Source organism: Pipistrellus hanaki (genome assembly GCF_964339955.1).
Source record: "Pipistrellus hanaki genome assembly, chromosome: 9".
Classification (NCBI taxonomy): Eukaryota; Metazoa; Chordata; class Mammalia; order Chiroptera; family Vespertilionidae; genus Pipistrellus; species Pipistrellus hanaki.
Genome location: NC_140511.1, coordinates 74057192 through 74075947, shown reverse-complemented (window position 1 = coordinate 74075947; position 18756 = coordinate 74057192). Strand labels below are relative to the sequence as shown.

General features: G+C 57.4%; 1 protein-coding gene across 1 annotated transcript in view; it reads right to left on the bottom strand.

Moving 5' to 3' along the window:
- ABTB2 (ankyrin repeat and BTB domain containing 2) overlaps positions 1–18756 on the bottom strand; it is a 137658-nt gene that overhangs the window by 8798 nt on the left and 110104 nt on the right. Inside the window, exons 3-8 of the mRNA XM_084894547.1 lie at positions 18429–18642; positions 5895–6047; positions 4506–4671; positions 2663–2752; positions 2040–2141; positions 140–236 (exon numbers count right to left, since the gene is read on the bottom strand). Coding sequence (XP_084750673.1) covers positions 140–236; positions 2040–2141; positions 2663–2752; positions 4506–4671; positions 5895–6047; positions 18429–18642 — 822 coding nt within the window. The remainder of the gene's footprint in view (positions 1–139; positions 237–2039; positions 2142–2662; positions 2753–4505; positions 4672–5894; positions 6048–18428; positions 18643–18756) is intronic.

The following is an 18756-nucleotide window of genomic DNA, read 5'->3' as shown; positions in this document are numbered from 1 at the left end:
GCCAGGCAGCCAGAGGGCCCCGAGCAGCCAGAGGGCCCCAAGGAGGGTTTTGGGCTCACCCCAGGGGTCCCTGTGCATGGGTGACAGTGGGAGGGGCAGCGGGGCCCTTGCTGGGCGGGGCGGGGCAGTGTGTACCCACCAGCTGCAGAGGCGAGCTGCAGGGGCGTCTCGGCGTAGCTGTCCTCGCCGCTGTTCACCGCTGAGCCCTCCACATGGGCGCCGGCGTCCAGCAGCAGCTGTGGGGGCACAGGGAGGACACGTAAGTGTGGGGGGCCGGAGCGGGGCATGTGCCTCAGAAGGCTGCGGGGTCGGACTCCACCCAGCTCACCAGCTGCCGAGGAACCAGAATGGCAGAACTCTAGGTTCCGCTCAGGGCTACGAGTTTCTAGAATCTTCGCCTTCACCCTGGGGCCTTGGACCAGGCCTCTAAGCTGTGGGACCTCGGAGCTATGCCTGCAGGGACCCTCTGAGAACTCATGCAGAGAAAGCATTGCCTCCCCTCCCCAATCTGCTGAGGGAACGGAGGCTCTGGGAGGCAGCAGGGATGGTGGGGAGGCCTGGGGGTCAGAGTCCGAAAGAGCCGAGTGCTAGTGCAGGCAACTCAGCTCCAGGCCTCAGGCTTCCTCATCTGGAATATGGGAGGGGGCCGCTGGCAGCACTGTTGGGGGTTAAGAGAAACGGGGCGTCCCTCTCTGCAGGGGCTCAGTCACCGGTGGATCTGAAGCGGGAATTGGGGGGGCTGGGCACCTCCTTGCTGTGGAGACACCAGGAGGCCTGGCCAGGGCCAGGGGCAGGGTTAACAGATACCAGGCAGTTCCAGCTGAGCTGGGCCAGCATGGCCCTGGGCAGGGGTGGCGTCTGCACTGCTCCACCAGGTGACTTTGAGCTCCGTCTCACCTTTCCTGACCGGCTGCTCTGGAGGGAGCCACCTCCCCTCTCCTTCTCCTCCCCTCTTCCCCGCAGGTTTCTGGAGACCAAACCCTCCTCAGAGCCTGTGCTTGCATCTGGGGAAACCCCGCCTGCCTCTCACCGGGAGACCAGGTAGGGGGCGGGGCTGACCTCAGCCTCCTCTGCAGTGTGTACAGAGCGGGGGTGCCCTCAGCGGGGACCATTGTCAGCGAGAAACCAGTCAGGCACCAGTGCCAGAGCCGTGCACCAAGGTGGTGGAAGCGGGGCACTGCCCATGGGGCGAAACTGGGCACCAGACCAGGCACGCCTGGGCTAGGCTGGCACTGCTCAGGTGCTTAGGAGGCAGCAACCGAAAAGCAGGCAGGATGTGGCAGCCAGCGTGGTACCCACCAGCTCCTGAGTCTCCCCTACAGGCCAGGCTGCAAGGATGATGGTAAACAGGCTGGACATGGCCCTGCCCTCAGAGGACTGACTCCCACTCCAGTGGACAGAGAGGTGTTAAATGAACTCCCGGAAGCAAAGGAGTCTGGGAGTCGAGTGGCAGTGTGGCTGGTGCCCGGCTGGGTTCGATGCTGCTCTGCCCACAGCTTCCCCTTCTAGGCCCGAATCCACACCTGCCACAGCTACTGGCCAAGGTGGCCAACCATGTGGCTTGGCTCGACAGGTGAGCCGTGCCAATCGGAGTTCTGCCTCAGGAAAGTGGCACTCTGGGCGGTTAACGGGCAGAGGCAGACCTGGGAGGGCGCCGTGACCCAGAGGCAGCTCTGGGGGGGTTCGTGAGGGAGTAGAAAAAGCGTGGGGTCGGAACCATGGCGGAGAGAGCACAGCACATGTGCACAGATTCCAACGTGCCCGGAGACTCACCCAGAGGCACAGAAGTGCCAGGCAGGCCCGGACTGCTTGGACCTGGGCCTTGTTCCTGACCCCCCCCACCCCCCTGGTCCCCCTCCCCCCCCATCCTCACACAAAGCCCTCTCCTCGAGACAAACCAGGTGGGGCTCTGCCTGCTGAGCAGGTATAATACTTAAGCAGCACCTCTGTATCCCAGCTCCGAGGCAATGGCTCACGGCGTGAGGCTGCGGCTCTGCTTGGGGCCCAGCCCACAGCACTGCACACCGGCAGGAGCTCACCTGGACCACAGAGATGTGTCCGTGCAGCACAGCGAACGTCAGCGCCGTCCAGTGCCGGCTGTCAGGGTGGATGGAGGGGTGCCTGGGAGAGTTGCTAGGAACCTGGGGAAAGACCACAGTCAGTCAGTGTTTCCCGGGTGAGTGACCTTCCTGGGCACCTGAGTGAGCGAAGGGGGTACCCTGTGGGGATGGTGACTAGGACTGAACTCGGGTGCTCTCCACGTTCCATTGGTAATGTCTGCCTGGAGCACCCTGTGGACAAGGCTCAAAAGGATGCTCGATTAGTGATGTCTGCCCTGGGCAGAGGGAGCACTTGATGCCTCAGAGGGAGGCAGAGCCAGAAGCTCTTGGGGGTGGGGATTAGGTTGATAAAAGGTAAAAGATGCCAACAGGATGGTGGCCATTCTCTCCACTCAACTCCCCCCCTTAGCACCCTCCTCTCAGAAAGCCCAAATCTTTGCCAACTGTGATCTCCATCCACCTTGGATTTCCATCCTGAGACACCTCTACCCAGTTGTTCAAAACGCTGCACCCAGCACGCAGCACGCAGCACGGCTGGTGGAGACCCCGTGGCGCTCCCTTGCTGGGTCAGGGGTCTGTGTGCGGCTCTGGGGCTTACGCACCTGGATGTCCAAGTTTGCTCCCGCATCGATCAGCATCTGGACCATGGCTTCGTCCCCAGCCGCACAGGCGTACATCAGCGGCGTCATCCCCTACGGGAACCGAAGGCAGAAGCGAAACACTCAGGAAGCAGAATGGGGGGACATATTCCACAGGCCTGCGTCCCAGAACCACAGAGCCAGGGGTCCTGCTTCCCCCGCTGCTCATCCGAGTGACCCTGTGCCCTGTGCCGGCCTCCCGGGGCCTGCGGGCACCGGGCACCTGGAGGGCGAGGAGGGGCGTTTGCACGAGCACGGCAGGACCCCCGGGGCTGACGAGCACAGGCCGTGGGGCCGGACACAGCGCGAGGCCACCTCTGCCATGGGGAGCTGCAAACCTCGTATGCAAGTTACCCGTGCCCCTCTGTGCCTCTGTTTCTTTATCTTTTTTTTTTAATTTAATTTTTAAAATGTTTTTTTTTATTGGTTTTTAGAGAGAGAGGAGGAGAGGGGGAGAGAGAGAAACATCGGTTGCCTCCTGCACTCCTCCCACTGGGCATGGAGCCAGCGAGCATGTGCCCTGACTGGGAATCAACCGTGACCTCTAGGCGCATGGTCCAATGCTCCACCAACTGAGCAGTTTCTGCATCTCGGGAACGGGAAGAGCATTGCTCACAGGGCTGTTGTCAAGAGCGTGGGTTACTCCGTGCAGATTGCTTACTGCAGGGCGGCACTGCCTCGCCCGAGCTCAGTCATTAACGGCCCTGTCACTGCGGCTGCATTCAGCTGCCACCGCCCCGCCACGCGGGCCCTGTGTGTGCCAATCACTGTGTGACTGGTTTACATGCATTTCCTCCTTTAATCTCATTTTCTCCATGACACCCCAACGAGGGGGGCTCTGTTATTATCTCCATTTTACAGGAGAGGGGCAGAGAGGGGGGTTAACGTGCCCACAGCCTCACACGAGGACACAGAGCGGGTCTGTGAGGCTCACCCTCTGCAGCGTCTCCAGAGGTGGAGAGGTTTCCTGTAACACCCGAGCTCCTCTCCCGGAGCTGAGCCCCCACCCCCTACCTCCGGGGTGCGGGTGGGTGGTGCACGGGCTGCCTCCTTGCCAGGACCTTCTCCGGGGCCAGGAACAGCAGAGGCCGCGGTGGAAAGAGTTATTCTTCAGCTGGATCCTGGCAAGCACTCGCCTGGAGCCCGCGCTGTTATTTATTAGGTTATTTGTGTGTAGACAACATCTCCTTGCCTCATAAATCCTTGCCTCGTGCCCAGAGATACAGCAATGGCCTGAGATTAATCATGGGCAAGAGGGCTGTTTACCCACAGATCACTGTGTAAATACCGAGGCCGAGGGACACACAGGACCGGGCATTCGGAGGAAAGCCAACTCGGAAATTTGGCTTTGTTTTATCTCCCCCCCCTTCCCCCCTCCCACCCCGACACACCCACACCCACACACACACACACACACACACACACACGCCTGGCTTTTCTCCTCCACACATCTGTACGCGATTTGGAGTTTACAGCAGGCCCGGAGCCCTGTGAGGGGGAACTCCCTGTTCTGTGCTGGGCCGTCTCTACTTCGGGACCATAAAGCAGCTGATTAATAGACCCCAGGGATCATCGTCGTCGTCAGCATGTGGACAGCAAAACCCAGAATGACCGCTTGCTGAGCACTGACCACGTGCCAGAGGCCAATTCTCACCGTAACCCTCTGGGCAGGCACTGTTATCCCCGTGGCAGGGATATGGAGGCTCAGGGAGGAGCCTGTCAAAGGCCATGCTGTGACTTGGCACCCAAGCCCAGGTGTGTGTGAAGCTGGGCCTCGAGCGCCTGCACAGAGGCGCTCCGAACGCACCTGGTCGTCCATGGTGTTGACGCCGTCGGGGCCCAGGGCCGCGATCGCCTGGTGGATGAGGTCCGTCCTCCCGCAGTTGAGCATGCGGAAGCCCAGGTCCTGGCTGAACTTCTCGGTAGCTGCGCGGGCATCCAGCCGCCGGAAGGAGCTGAAGCAGCACTCGGGTCTGCGCGGGAAAGACGGAGGTGTGTGAGTGTGACCGTGTGCGGACGCTCCGCTGGGACACCCCTAGCGAGGAGCTGGGACACAGCTGTGCCCGCGGACGTGCTGGCGGATGGGTGGGCAGGAAGGACTGGGACTCGCCAGCGGAGCAGCAGAGACTGGCCTGGCCGTGTTCGGTGACACGGGCACACACGGCTGCTGGTCTGCAGCCGTGTCACAGACGTGCTCGGCACTCCGGGGAATGAGCCATGGCCCGGAAACAAAGAGCCCTCTAGAAGGATCTACCGGGGCTGCCCAAGCAGCCTGGCCTGGGCCGGGGCCACGAGAAGGCTTCTCTGGGCCCCTAGCATGGTGTGGTGGCCAAGTCCCGGTTCTTGCATCACCTTCTCCCCTCGAGGCTTCTTGGTGAGGCCAGAAGGACTGAAACGAGTGGGAACTGCCCGAGCCCCGCTGCAATCGAGCCCCCACACCCAGGGAACTCCCAGGAAGCCCAGCGTCTCCCCCGGGCCCCGCGGGCTTCCAGAGGGCGGCTGGGCCTGCAGCCGTGTGAGGCCACGGTGCCGAGAGTTTAACTTCCAGAAGGAGATGGGGCATCCGCCGGGAAGACAGAGGAGGCCATAACTAGGGTCTGGGCCGGTCAAAAACAGCAACAAAAGCTGCAAGGCTCTTGCGGGCCAAGCATGGCCACACGACCTCCCCTGAGACCGGGAGACCCCTCGAGAGAGGCACATCGGGATGGAAACGAGGATCCCTCCCTGGGGCCACATGGACCTGCGTTCAAATCGGGGCACAGCCAGCGGGCTGACTGGGTGTCTCGGGGCAAATCATCTCAGCTCTCCTCCCTGAGACGTGAGCGTTATAATTGCTCCTTCTTCTCTACAACTGTCATAGGACCGAGCCATGCACGTAGAGGAAGGTTCTGTGCCGTGCCTGCACTAGGAAGTGCTCAGGAAAATGGCAGTTACAGCACGAGAGGAGGGGACCCACTTCTGCCGCCCCCAAACATCCCGGAGAGCCAGATGGCGGGTGAGAGCTTTCCTGTCCTAACCCCGGTGCCTGGGCACCAGTCCCACGGCTGCAGGAGAGGCACCCACAGAGCAGGCACTCTGACAGGCCGCAGTGTCCACGCCGCCCCTCCCAACCGCCAGGAGACGAGGGAGGGGTGGCAGGGAGCTGGGGCCCTCCCGCCTCGCGCTCCCCCTCGCCCCCCGCCCCCCTCGCCCGTACTTGAGCTGCCGGGGCTCGCAGTCCAGGCCGGGCAGCAGCAGCCGGGCGGCCTGCCGGAGGTCTCCGCTGTCCACGGTGAGGCTTCGCCGGTGCTCTGCGTAGGTGACGGCCACGCGCATCCACTCCATCAGAGGCGGCAGCAGCATGAAGGGCCTGGAGGAGGCAGCAGAGAGAGGGTCAGGCCAGGCTCTTGCCTTTCACCAGGGCACACCGGACCACGGGCACTCCAAGTTCCCAAGCCCACCGGCCCGTTCCTGCCTCCTCCTGAGCACCAACCAGCTCACCTCTGCCCGTCCAGATACCGCTGATCCTTCAAGGCTCAGCTCCAGACCCCTCCCCAGGTCCCTGTCTCCAAGGGAACAGTCCCCTCCTGCTCCCAGATCCCCCAGAACTCTCTTCCCACAGCCAGCGTGCCTCTTCCTGCCTGGACGCTCCCTCATCTCTGACCCCTCCAAGCCGTGCCCAGCACGGGGCTGCCCACGCAGGTCCTCAGGAGACATGGGCTGAAGGACCAGCGGACGGCTGAGCATCGGGAACTCGGTCTAACGCACCCAGGTCCTCAGTTCAGGCCAAGCCCTGTTTCTGCCCAGAAGAGAACGGCATGTAACTGCCAAGAGCGTGGTGCTCACGCATCCGAGTGGGAAGCCAGGAATCCCCGGGAACGTGCAGATTCTACAAGGACCAACAACCCGTTTGTGCATTACCCGTTTGATTACAAGTGCGCATTTGAATCCCCCCCAAATAGTTCCTCCGTGATAATGCTACAAGGCAAGCTCAGCGGCACCCTGGTACATGACAGTCCTTCGCATCCGAGGGGAAGGTTTCATGGAGACCACCAGCACCGGGGAGGGACGTGTAGGTGAGGGAAGAGTCGGTGGATTTGCCAGCCACCCTTACCCATCGCGGCCAACGGCCAAGACAGAGCCCCACGTGGCACCTCCCAGCCGCACACGGGGAAACCAAGAGGGGACCTGGGAAGGCAGGGAGTCAGTCAGGTGGTGCCGCGATTCATTCCGATCCGGGCCCCTTGGAGCCTGGCACATGGAAAGAACTCGGCATCGGTAACCTCGGGGGATGGGCCCATTTGGCCTCCAGTTCCCCACAGACAAGCTCTGTGTCCTCCTCGGAGCCACTCCTGGAGGCTCCTGGAGCCGTCCCAGTAATCCTGCGGGCGTCCAATTCCCTGCGTTAGGTCTCTTCCTCCTCAAAACACCCGGGGTGGTTTCTGCTCTCTGAACGAACACAGATGAATATTTCCAACATGCTGAACTCCCCCGGGGCAAGGTGGCTCCTCTGCCTCCGGGGCGGTGGCTGGTGGCCGCCTGCCCACAAACAAAGCCACCAGCCCCAAAGCCGACCTCTTCAGGCCTTTCTCCGTTGCCTCCCTGCCCCAGGCCTGCGGTCCATGGGAAAGTGAAATGACAAGCAATTCACGGGCTGTCTCGGTAACGTGCTGCCTTTGGCCTGTGGGCTCCTGGTCACTGCTTCCTTTCCGGTAATGTCAAGCCCCCTGGGCAGGCGGAGAAGCGCTGGCCCGCTTTACTGGACGTTCTGGAAAATCCCCATAAAAACTCCCTGGGCCGCAGCCGCGCCCTGACTCCAGGGTGAAGGGCCCGGAGGAGCAGGGCTGGGAAGGGCTGATGTTTGCACCGTCCCCGTCTCTCCGAGGTGCTCCCTCCAAAGGAAGAGGCCGCCTCCCTCGTCTGCCTCCCTCATCTGCCTTCCCCTCGGCTGTGCCTTTCAGCGCCAGAGAGCGGTGTCGGCAGGGCCAGGGCCCGAGTGCAGCCTGGCACCTCCCCGAGCTTCAGTCTCAGGATCCCCCGCTATCTCTTGAGGCCTCTCAAGAGCTTTTTTATTTTATTTTTATTAAAAAAAAAAAAAAAAAAATATATATATATATATATATATATACACACACACACACACACACACACACACACACACACACACACACATATATGTTTTTTTTACAGAGAGGAAGGGAGAGGGATAGACAGAATCATCGATGAGAGAGAAATATCCCTCAGCGCCTCCTGCACGCCCCCTTCTGGGGCTGTGCCCGCAACCAAGGTACATGCCCTTGACCAGAATCGAACCTGGGACCCTTGAGTCCACAGGCCGACGATCTATCCACTGAGCCAAACCGGTTGGCCCCTCAAGAGCTTTTGTTTGTGTGGGTTATTTCATTGGTAACTACTGTATCAGGAATTAAAACTGAGAAAACGTTACAACATCTGAATGCACAAACTCTCCTGGACCCTCGTACGACATCGGGAGTAAAAGGCACAGAATATGTTATAATGCAAATCATCTTGGCCCGGCGAGCTCCCGGGAAGTCTCCGACACCCCAGGGCTCCCCGGCCCAAGGTCACAGAGCAGGCTCAGCAGCAACATGGAGTCCAGACCCACATGTCAGGAATCGGCTTCATCTCTCTTTAAATTAATTGTTTCGATGAGCCCGAGTCTCTCAAGCCAATGGCCTCAGAAGGCCCTTCAACAGGACCAGGTCTGCAAAAGCCATTTTCCCTCTTAAAAAAAAATGGAAAGAGAATAAACTTCTTAAGGCCTTGGTTTTAAGAGGTCCCTGCAGCCTGGAAAAAAAAAAAACCCAAACCCTGCCCCACTCAGCAAGCATATGATTTATTGGGATTACAGTCCTATAAGCGGTGTCTTAACAACACAGAACAGGAAACGCCTTCGATTTCCAGCTCAAAGGAGGCTCTGTTCTTTGGGGAGGTGGGCAGCGGCCTCGGGGAAAGACTCAGGTTGGCAGATGGGCCCCGTGAGCCCCAGGCATAGGGCCCCGCGCCTCCACCCCCCACCCGCAGGCTGAGTCCGGGCCAGCAGCTATGTGCCCACTGTGCCCGCCCACGAGGACGTGCGTAGGATACTGGGCAGGACCCGGATGTGCCCACTGGCTGAGTAGGGCCTCGAGACCTGGCGGAGCTCGGCCCTGAGAAAACTGGGCTGCGGTTTCTTAACTCCCACCTTGGGCTGGGAGCACAGAGGGCTCCGGGGTGCGGGCGGGCCTGGCTCCCAGGCCAGGAGGGTTTGGGGCGGTCCAGGATGCCTACGGCTGGCTCCCGGGCAAGGTTTCCCCATCACCATCCCAGCACAGCCGGAGCTGGGAGCACCCTTAGCACCGCACAGGGACCAGCCCAGTGGCTGCCAATGAGGATCAAGGGAGGGGGTGGCCAGGGTGTCTGCTGGAATCCTTCCGATGACTTGGCCCCACCTTCAGTGGGCGCCGCTGCAGGCCCCGGGGGTGGCTGCCCACAGCAGTCACCTTCGCACGGACCTTGCTGCTCCCACGCCCCTCCCTGCCGTGCCCTCCGGGCCGGGGCAGGGTGGCGGAACCCGCGGAGATGCCACACTGTCCCCAGTCCAATGACGGCACAGACAGAGGCTGCTCCGGGAAGGTCAAGGTCCCGAGAGCCGCCGCGGCCTCTCACCGAGCTGAAACGTCGGCAGAGAACAAAACCAGCGCTGTCCCGCCGAAGTCGGACTGGACGCCCAGAACAAAGGAGGCGATGCTAGTCCAATTCACATCTTGGACACATTATTTTTCTCGAGTTGCCTGGTCAAACCAGAATGCTTTGGCTCAGCTGGCGTCAGAGCTGGGCAGGCATCTTCCTTCTGAACCCCAGGCCTATGTCCTCCGGCAGCCGCTGCCTCAGAGCCTGGAGCTACCCCCGCCCCCGGCCTCCCCAATCCGTGTGGGGACAGGTGACTTCTCTTAGAGCGGAGCTTAGGGCTTTCTGTGGGGAAAAGACACTTTTCTTAGTAAAGCTCATCTGGTACAGATTAGAGGCAGGAGATAAACTCCCTTGTCCACAGACGCACACAGATATAAATTTAGAATACAGCCAAGCCAGGACCAGCTGCCTGTGACTTCCCTGCCTGTGCCCGGGGACTGCCCTTCAGGCCCCAGAGGAGCCGAAAAGGGAGCACTGGGATGGGAGGTGGCGTGTGTGACCATCGGGACATCCTGGACGGGCCCCTGGGCATCCAGGACTAACAGACGAACACGAACCACTGCTGCTCTTATGCCTCTGGGCTCACTGACTCCTGTCTACTGTAGGAAGCAGGTACTGTGACCGCCCCGATGGGACACATGGGGACACTGAGGCCGGAGAGTGTAGTCAGTGGCCCGAGGTCATGCCAAGCCGGTAAGTGGCCGAGCTGGGATGTGATCCCAGGCAGAGCGCCCGCCCCTCGACAGTACATTCCGCTGCCACCCGGCCGCGCCGATCGGCCTGCCTTCCATGCCGGACCCTGCCCCTCCGCCTTCCTCTCAGGGGTGAGGAGCATCAGGCACAGCGATGATATAACCTGTCACCCAAATTATATTTTCCGTTGAGAGGGAAAAGGAGTGCTGTCACCAACAGCACCAGGACAGCAGGCGCAATGAGAGCTGTCTAAGGCAAACGGAGCATCTGGTCACCCTGGTGTGAGGGCACCTGAGTGCCAGGCAGTGGGAGGCCGGCCCTGCCCACCCCCCTGGAGCAGGTCTCCTCTCTCCCTCCAGCTAAGGGCATCCTCACAGCCCTCAGCCCATCTCGTTATTAGTTTATTCGTTTGGCTTTTGTCTGCTGCCTTCCCCGGGCTGCAATTTCTCTGAAGGCGGGGACTGTTTGCTCACCGATGTTTCCCAGCCCTCAGCACAGCAGCCCACGTTTGAAATCCTTGCCCTGACTGAGGCTGGAGAGGTGTAGTCAGTGGATGGAGCATCGGCCTGTGGACTGAAGAGTCCCAGGTTCGATTCCGGTCAAGGGCATGTACCTTGGTTGCAGGCAAATCCCCAGTGGGTGGTGTACAGGAGGCAGCTGATCGGTGTCTCTCTCTCTCATTGATGTTTCTGACTCTCTATCCCTCTCCTTTCCTCTCTGTAAAAAAAATCAATAAAATGTATTAAATAAAAAAAATCCAATCTCTGAGTGTAGAAAGGTGCAGCATCGGTCTCCCTCCCTGGGGAACGCCAGTGGCTGCCCCCTTTCCCGGGGGGTCTGCTCTTACTCCAGACGCTCTGTAGGGCTCCGGGGTTCTGAGTCGGGCCCCTGAGCTCATGAAACGGAGAACCGCTCTGTCTGCCGTTCTTGGAGGCTTGAGTTGGCCTGGGTACTGGCAAGCGGTTCTCTTTAAGAAAAGACACACACACGGCCCAGGCAAAAAGACGGGCATTTCCTGGGAGAACTTCCTGCCGGGGCACGGCCTCCAGGGGCAGGTGGCCGGCCGGGGTGAGGCCGTCTCTGGAAGGGAAGGCAGCGAGGATGCTGGGATCCAGCCTCACAGGGAGGGCAAGGGCCGATGTGGTGCTGTGCCTGTCCCTGTGCCCTTGGGCCCCGGTGGAGGGGACACAGCCATGGTTTGGTAACTGGGCCTGACTCTAGGGTGGCATCCATGTGGGCGGGAGGGATTCTTCATTCCAGTGGAGACGGCACCCAGGCCGCTGCCCCTCCGCCCTTTCTCACGCCCCCCCATCCTTTCTCTCACGGCGGGGAGGGCCCTGGGAGCCGTGAGGTCCGGGGGCCCCTGACCCACTTCTCAGGCCAGAGCTCCCGGCACAGCAGCTGGGCGGGCGAGCAGCCGGTCCAGCAGGCCGGGTATCGCTGCTGCCCACACACCTGGAATGCCGGGGTGGGTGTGAGAGCAGGCCTCTCTCCTCTCTGCCGGGTGCGGCTCCCCCCCCCCCCCGCCTGCCGGCCACACCTCCCCTACGGGGCCCACTGCTGCCATTCAGGAGACCGGCCTCCTGCCGCCCGCCCAGCGTCTGTGGTGGCTGGAGAGACCACACACTCTCGGTCCATATGGAAGCCAGACAGGAGAAGGCCTCCGGCTGCTCAGACAGACGCACGCCCTCCCAAGGGCGCTGTCACCAGCACCCGCCTCTGCCAACGCGGCGGGCGTGCAAGGCCCGACCGCTGGCTTAGCTGCTTCCTTCACCCCAGACACCTGCTGTGCAGCCGGCTGAGGGGCTTGTTTAGGGTTTCCGGGTCGGAATTCCTGTTTGGATCCACTGAGTGCAATCACACAGCTCCCACCGCCCCCGCATTCCACCATCTAAGGCAGAAAGATGACCTCGTCACATGGTCAGGTAAAGAGTCTTCAGAAACTTCTAGAAGGAGGCAGAGGCACGGGGCTCTGGGGGCCTAACAGAAATGGGCAGTGAAAGGGGGACATTTTTGATGGCAATGAGTGGCTTTGACCCAACCAACCAGAGAAAGAGGAGAACACGGTGCAGACTCCAGACCGACCCTGCTTTCTGCACCCACATCCCAGCCGCAGCCTCAGGCAGGACCCCGCATGGGCTTCTGGGCAGCAGCGCCCCCTGCTGGGAGGTGCGGAGGGCCTGGATGTGCCAAGTAAGCATGAGGCCATTGTGCACACAGGACCCTCTCACACATCCACCCTGCGAGGCGGGAATTGTCATTCGTCTGCATTTTACAAACGTGGAAACTGAGGCTGCGAGAGGCTTAGAGACATGTCCTAGGTCACAGAGCTCACCCATGGTGATTTGTCTGAGTCGTAAAAATAAAGATTCTTGGGTCTCTCATAAGACCACACTGCCCCTCCCACAAAATGCTGAGCCTGCGCGGTGGATGGAGGCTCACCTCGCCACTCCGCCCAAACTCCAGCTTCTGCACCCACAGCCCCATCAGCCCCGATGCCAGCAGGAACGAGAGGCTGGGCGGGGCCCAGAGGTCAGAGGGTGCACATGGATCCCCGAAGAGCCTTCTTCCCCCAAATCTCAAATATTCAAGTAGCAAGCGGGGCACGGACGGCTGTCGGAGGCGGCTGGTCCAGTGGGAGGAGGAACAGCTGAGCGCTGCCCGTCGAGCAAGCAGGAGCAGGCCCGAGGCGGTCCAGCCCGACGCCAGGTTCTCCTGCCCCAGCCTTCTATCTGCAAAGCCAATGGCTCAGCCTCCGAAGGGACCTTCCTTAAGAAAGGAAGTTCAGTTCTCTGCTGAGGGGTTTTCCAGCAATAACAGCGGACAAAGGGCATTGTTGCTGCCGGGTTATAAAAACACTCCACACGAATGAGGCCCCGGGGCCTGGCAGGTCCCCCTGTGAGGACCGTGGGCCCGACAATGGGACAGAAAGTCATCTGCCGAGGGCAGCTTCCCAGGGCACTTGCCAGTGGCTGGGCCAGGATCCTGTCCCGTCTCCAGCCCGATGCCTGGCACGGCCACTTCCTTTGTCTGCCCCAATCCCTGGCCTGTTCCCTTTTGGATGCTGGACAGATAGAGACCCTCCCTCAGGCTGGCCTCCCAGGACCAGTGAACTCAAGTCTGTTGGAGAAGAGGCTCGGAGTAGTTGAGACCGAGCTGCACCAGCCATGCCGGGTCGAGGAGGTGCTGACCGAGAGAGCCGGCTTCTGGCATCTTGTCTTTTGCTACTGGGAGCCGGGCGGGTAGCTCACGTTGGATCATGTGAATTCCCTGTGCTGTTATAATCAGGCCTCCCACCTGCACTCAGATCTGCTCTTCCTCACTGTGCCCCTGGATTCCCTGCTGACCCTTCCCCTCAAAGCCTCGGTCTGCTCACCTATAAGTGACAGCAATGGCTCCTCCAAGAGCTCATGTGAGGATCTGTCAGACAGCTTGCATCTAAAGAGCTTTATAAACTGCAAAGCTTTGTCTAGATGCTTCTAGTCCAGGCAGAAATAAACCAGAGCACCTCACTCCCAAGCGTAACACTGAGCAAGGACCACCCACCACATGTAGGTCTGTGGCCAAACCACCTAGTGAGGGGCCTGGGGCCCGGGACACCAGTAACTCCAGAAAGTTGCTCCACTCCCTGCTTGGTCTCTGAACCCATAGGCGATGAAATCCAGTTTTTTGTACTTTGAAATCCTTGGGTGGTGCGTTATGATAAATCTGAAGTCTGTACATGTGTTTGTCCAAAACAGTCCTCACTGCCTTCGTCCTCTGTGACATCTGGTCTACCTCGTCTACTGGCCCGGCTCCTGCCAGGGCTGAGTTAAGAGGGAATTAAGGGCAGGGACTGAAGAAGGCATGGATGAGAGGGAGGGAAAACCTGACTTTGAGGGGTGGTGATATTTAAAGACACCGCTGCTTTTGCATTGCTTATGCATTGAACAAGATTTAGTTATTCTAGTGCTTCCATAGGTTTGTGAAAACTAATTACACCGACAATAGCAGCTGCCAGGTGTGAAGAGTTCACTCTGTGTGCCGCGTCCTTTAGATACACGACCTCATTTGATCCCACAAAAACCTTTGGAAGTAGGTCAAGCCACTTTCCATTTAAAAAGCTGGGGAAACCGAGGCCTCAGAAGTTAAAGAACTTCCCCAAAGTACACAACTGGTAAACGGCAGAGCAGAGACCCTGTATTACGGTGGTTGACTTTAAAGCGTCCAATCTTTAGGCTCTACGACCTATCTCACTAACTGAACAAAATATTTTACTGCCCTACTATGTGCTAGGGACTGTTCTATGTGCCAAGGACACAGTATGTCTATACTTCCGGTTTAAATGCTTAACCAAACTACTTTCAAAAACGCCAACTGATTGGTACTGTAATGAATATGTAATCAGCACAGAAGTTCCCTCTCTGATCTTTGAACATTATTCCCTGTCATTAAACAATGTAGGACGATATTAAGGCTCTTTGTTGATGTAATCCTCCTGTTTTAACCACGTTCTTAGACATTACTCTAGGTTATGATTGTTATTTCCCAGAGTTTCATTCATCTTTCAAAGTGGTTCAAGATCATTCATTATGAATTCCAAGTGTTTATTAGTTCTGACGGGAAAAGAAATGGAAATATTAGCACAATCAATTCTAGAGCAGTGGTTCTCAACCTTCCTAATGTCGCGACCCTTTAATACAGTTCCTCATGTTGTGGTGACCCCCAACCATAAAATTATTTTCGTTGCTACTTTATAACTGTAATTTTGCTACTGTTAATCAACTGTAATGCAAATATCTGTGTTTTCTGATAGTCTTAGGCTCTACAGCAGTGATTCTCAACCTGTGGGTCTCGACCCCTTTCACAGGGGTCGCCTAAGACCATCGTAAAACACAGATATTTACATTACAATTCAATAACAGTAGCAAAATTACAGTTATAAAGTAGCAACAAAAATAATTTTATGGTTGGGGGTCACCACCACATGAGGAACTGTATTAAAAGGTCGAGGCAGCTGAAACCGGCTTGGCTCAGTGGATAGAGTGTCAGTCTGCGGACTGAAGGGTCCCGGGTTCGATTCTGGTCAAGGGCATTTATCTTGGTTGTGGGCACATCCCAAGTAGGGGGCGTGCAAGAGGCAGCTGATCCATGACTCTCTCTCATTGATGTTTCTAACTCTCTCTCTCCTTTCCTCTCTGTAAAAAATCAAAATAATATATTAAAAAAAATAAAATAAAATAAAAAAGAAATTGCAAATCTTTGAAGGCAAGACCAAGTAGAATCTAAAAATAAAATAAAATAAAATAAAATAAAATAAAATAAAATAAAATAAAATAAAGGGTCGCGGCATGAGGAAGGCTGAGAACCACTGCTCTAGAGACAGGTAAGTAAAACTGACATATAAGCAAGGTGGTTTCGGAGGAGGGAACGCTCTGAGGGTGATGGAGAAGGATTGGCAGCGGGAGGGACAGCTTCTGTACCGCAGACCACAAACAAGTCACTGCAGGGTGTACCGGGTGGGCCAGTCTGGGGACCACATGCAGACAAGTCCTTAATTCACCCAACAGCTATTCCTCTTCCTTTTACTGCCATTTTAGGCAAACAGATGGGAATTTAATGCAAAAAACGAGACGAGGAGAAGAGAAAAAAGAGCTTAACGCTGCAAATCTTCTTGAAATAGCATTTAAGGGAGCCGCACGCAGCAGAAAGAAGCCACCAGCGCCATCATCTCTATTATCTGTAAGAAAACACTTTCGCAAGCTGAGCAGAAGCTTAACGAGCCCCCTTCTTCAGCCTGAGCACATGGCCCATCGGGGCGCCTCCGAGTTATGTAAAGTGCTCTCGAGGGACCCCCACCCCTGCATCTGGAAAGGAACAAAGAGGCGCCCCTCTCCGAGCTCTGCACCTCACTTGTGTCAGGGGTACTTCCCCAGAACAGGGGCTCCCCCCAGGAGTAGGCACTGCTCAGCTCTCCACTTCACACAGGAGGAAACTGAGGCTCAGAGGTGGGGAGTCTTGCTTCGATCACAGCCAGGGCACCTCTGAGGATGCTCGAAGCCCCCCAACAAGCATTTATTTAGATCTGTGGTCGGCAAACCGCAGCTCGAGAGCCACATGCGGCTCTTTGGCCCCTTGAGTGTGGCTCTTCCACAAAATACCACTTCTTCTATGTTGAAGAAGTGGCATTAGAAGAAGTTTAAGTTTAAAAAATGTGGCTCTCAAAAGAAATTTCAATTGTTGAGCTGTTGATGTTTGGCTCTGTTGACTAATGAGTTGGCCGACCGCAGACCTAGGTAAACAAGTACTGTATTAGTGATAACTTAAAAAGAAACAAACAAACAAAAAAACCACACCTACTTTTTGTGTTTTTAAAATGTAGATCCATTTGTCATGACACAGGCACTTTGAAACAAGCAAAGTCCTTCTGGGACTTTCACGGCCCATGCCCGCCTGCCTGTGGCTGTCTCCTAGGCCCAGTCCCAGTCCCAGGCTGTCCCGATGCCACCCCACTGCTCCAGCCTTTCCCAACATCCTCCTGAACACGACGACGGCTGGCCTACTGTGCGCCAGGCACTTACGAGTCTAAGCGCTTCACGTGCATTCACTCAATGAACCCCACAATACCCCGGAGGCGGCACTACTATTCTCACGCTAAGAAGAGGCCAAGGCACAGAAGCCAAATGACACGCCCACCTACTAGTAAGTGGCAGAGCCAGACTGGATCAGGCTGGCTGCAGGGTCTGACCTAGGATAGTACCATGCCACCAGCCTCCTCCGCCACCGTCCGCTGGTTTGTGCTCATTTGTTCCCTTCTCTCTTGTCTTTTGCCGCCCTCATTAGGCTGCAGACTCCATCCCATAAGCCACTGTTCATAATCCTCACGCCCCTTCCCCGCGGACCCACAGACGTGTGGGAGAAATGCGAGTTAGTAAGTGAAGCCCTTAAGATGCTTTCTGTCTCTATTTGTGCTCTGTGATGCTAGCTATAATGAGCAGTGGCGTTTGTAACTCGTTGCATTATTAATTATTATTAGTAGCAGTGGTTATATTCTTTTTTTTTTAATATTGTATATTTTATTGATTTTGTACAGAGAGGAAGGGAGAGAGATAGAGAGCTAGAAACATCGATGAGAGTCATCGATCAGCTGCCTCTTGCACACTCCCTACTGGGGATATGCCCGCAGCCAAGGTACATGCCCTTGACTGGAATCGAACCCGGGTCCCTTCAGTCCCCAAGCCGACGCTCTATCCATTGAGCCAAACCTGTCTCGGCAGCAGTGGTTATATTTTTAATGTCAATAGCAGTATTAGCAATTGTATTAGTAGCAGCATTCCTGGCCTAGATGACACTTGAGACCACATTTTAAGAAATGTCATTCTAGCTGAGACCAGTTTGGCTCAGTGGATAGAGCGTTGGCCTGCGGACTGAAAGGTCCCGGGTTCGATTCCAGTCAAGGGCATGTACCTTGGTTGCGGGCATATCCCCGGTAGGGGGTGTTCAAGAGGCAGCTAATCAATGATTCTCTCTCATCAATGTTTCTAACTCTCTATCCATCTCTCTTCCTCTCTGTAAAATATCAATAAAATATAAAAAAAAGAAAAAAGAAAAAAAAAGAAATGTCATGCTACACCAGAGAAGGACTACTGGGGACATCAATGAGAAGAGGCATCCTGTCTTCAGGCTGACATGGCCCCACGTGCGTCCGCAAACACTCCCCTCACTGGGCCCCTGTACAGCACACACCTGTGTATCTATTCTGAGCGCCCTGCCCAGGCCTCCCTGCCCCAGGCCTCCCTGCCCCAGGCCTCCCCGCCCCAGGCCAATAAAGGGCTGGAATGCCATAGAGAAAACATTAGCTTGGCAGCGCCTGGGGCTCTTTAACCGCTGGCCTCCTGGAGATCGAGTCACCTGCCAGGGCTGTGAGGTCTTGTCTGTAAAATGAGCGGATGGAGCAAAAACATGCCTAAAGCCCCTCACAGAGACATCACTGTCGTCAAAAGAGGTGGCAGCTACCACTGACGAAGGCCAGTTCCACCCACTGTCGTCAGCGCTTTTCCTCAGAGCACCAGCTCATGGGTTCCTCACCACCATCTTTCCCGGGAGGTGTGAACGCCCCATTTTAGAAAAGAGGCAACTGAGTTTCTCAAGAGTCCGGGAGGCGGGTGCTAGAGCCGGCAGACCAGAGACCGAGGCCGAAGCCCACATTCACTGACCCCCGTACCTCAGCCCAGGTCAAACAATCCCCTTGGCCTTCCCCACCGGCATCCCAGCCCACCCGGTGCCAGCCGCCTCCTCACAGGCAGGGAGGCAGGCACACTCCCGTCGGTCCATGCACACTGGGCACCCCCCCGCCACAGGGGTGCAGCCCCAGGAAGACCCCTACCGCTCATTGTTCAGGGCCATTCTCGGGGGTTCCAGGTTGGGGTTCTCCATGGACTCCATCTGTGGGCACCGCAGGAAGTAGTAGAGCGTGTGGAGGGCGTCGGGGGACCAGGTGATGGGCTGGGGCGGCTGGCGGGCCTGCCGGGCGGGGCTGGAGCCGGGACACAGGGGCCGGCGCCCCTGCATGTGGTGCATGGCTCTGGACACCAGGTCACCTGCAGGGGGAGGAGGGGGGGGCAGAAGGGAGGAGAGGAGAGAGAAAACAGAGTCTGAGTTCACCGCCCACATTCTCCCAAGAACCACATTCTCCCAAGAACGCTTGCAGCTAA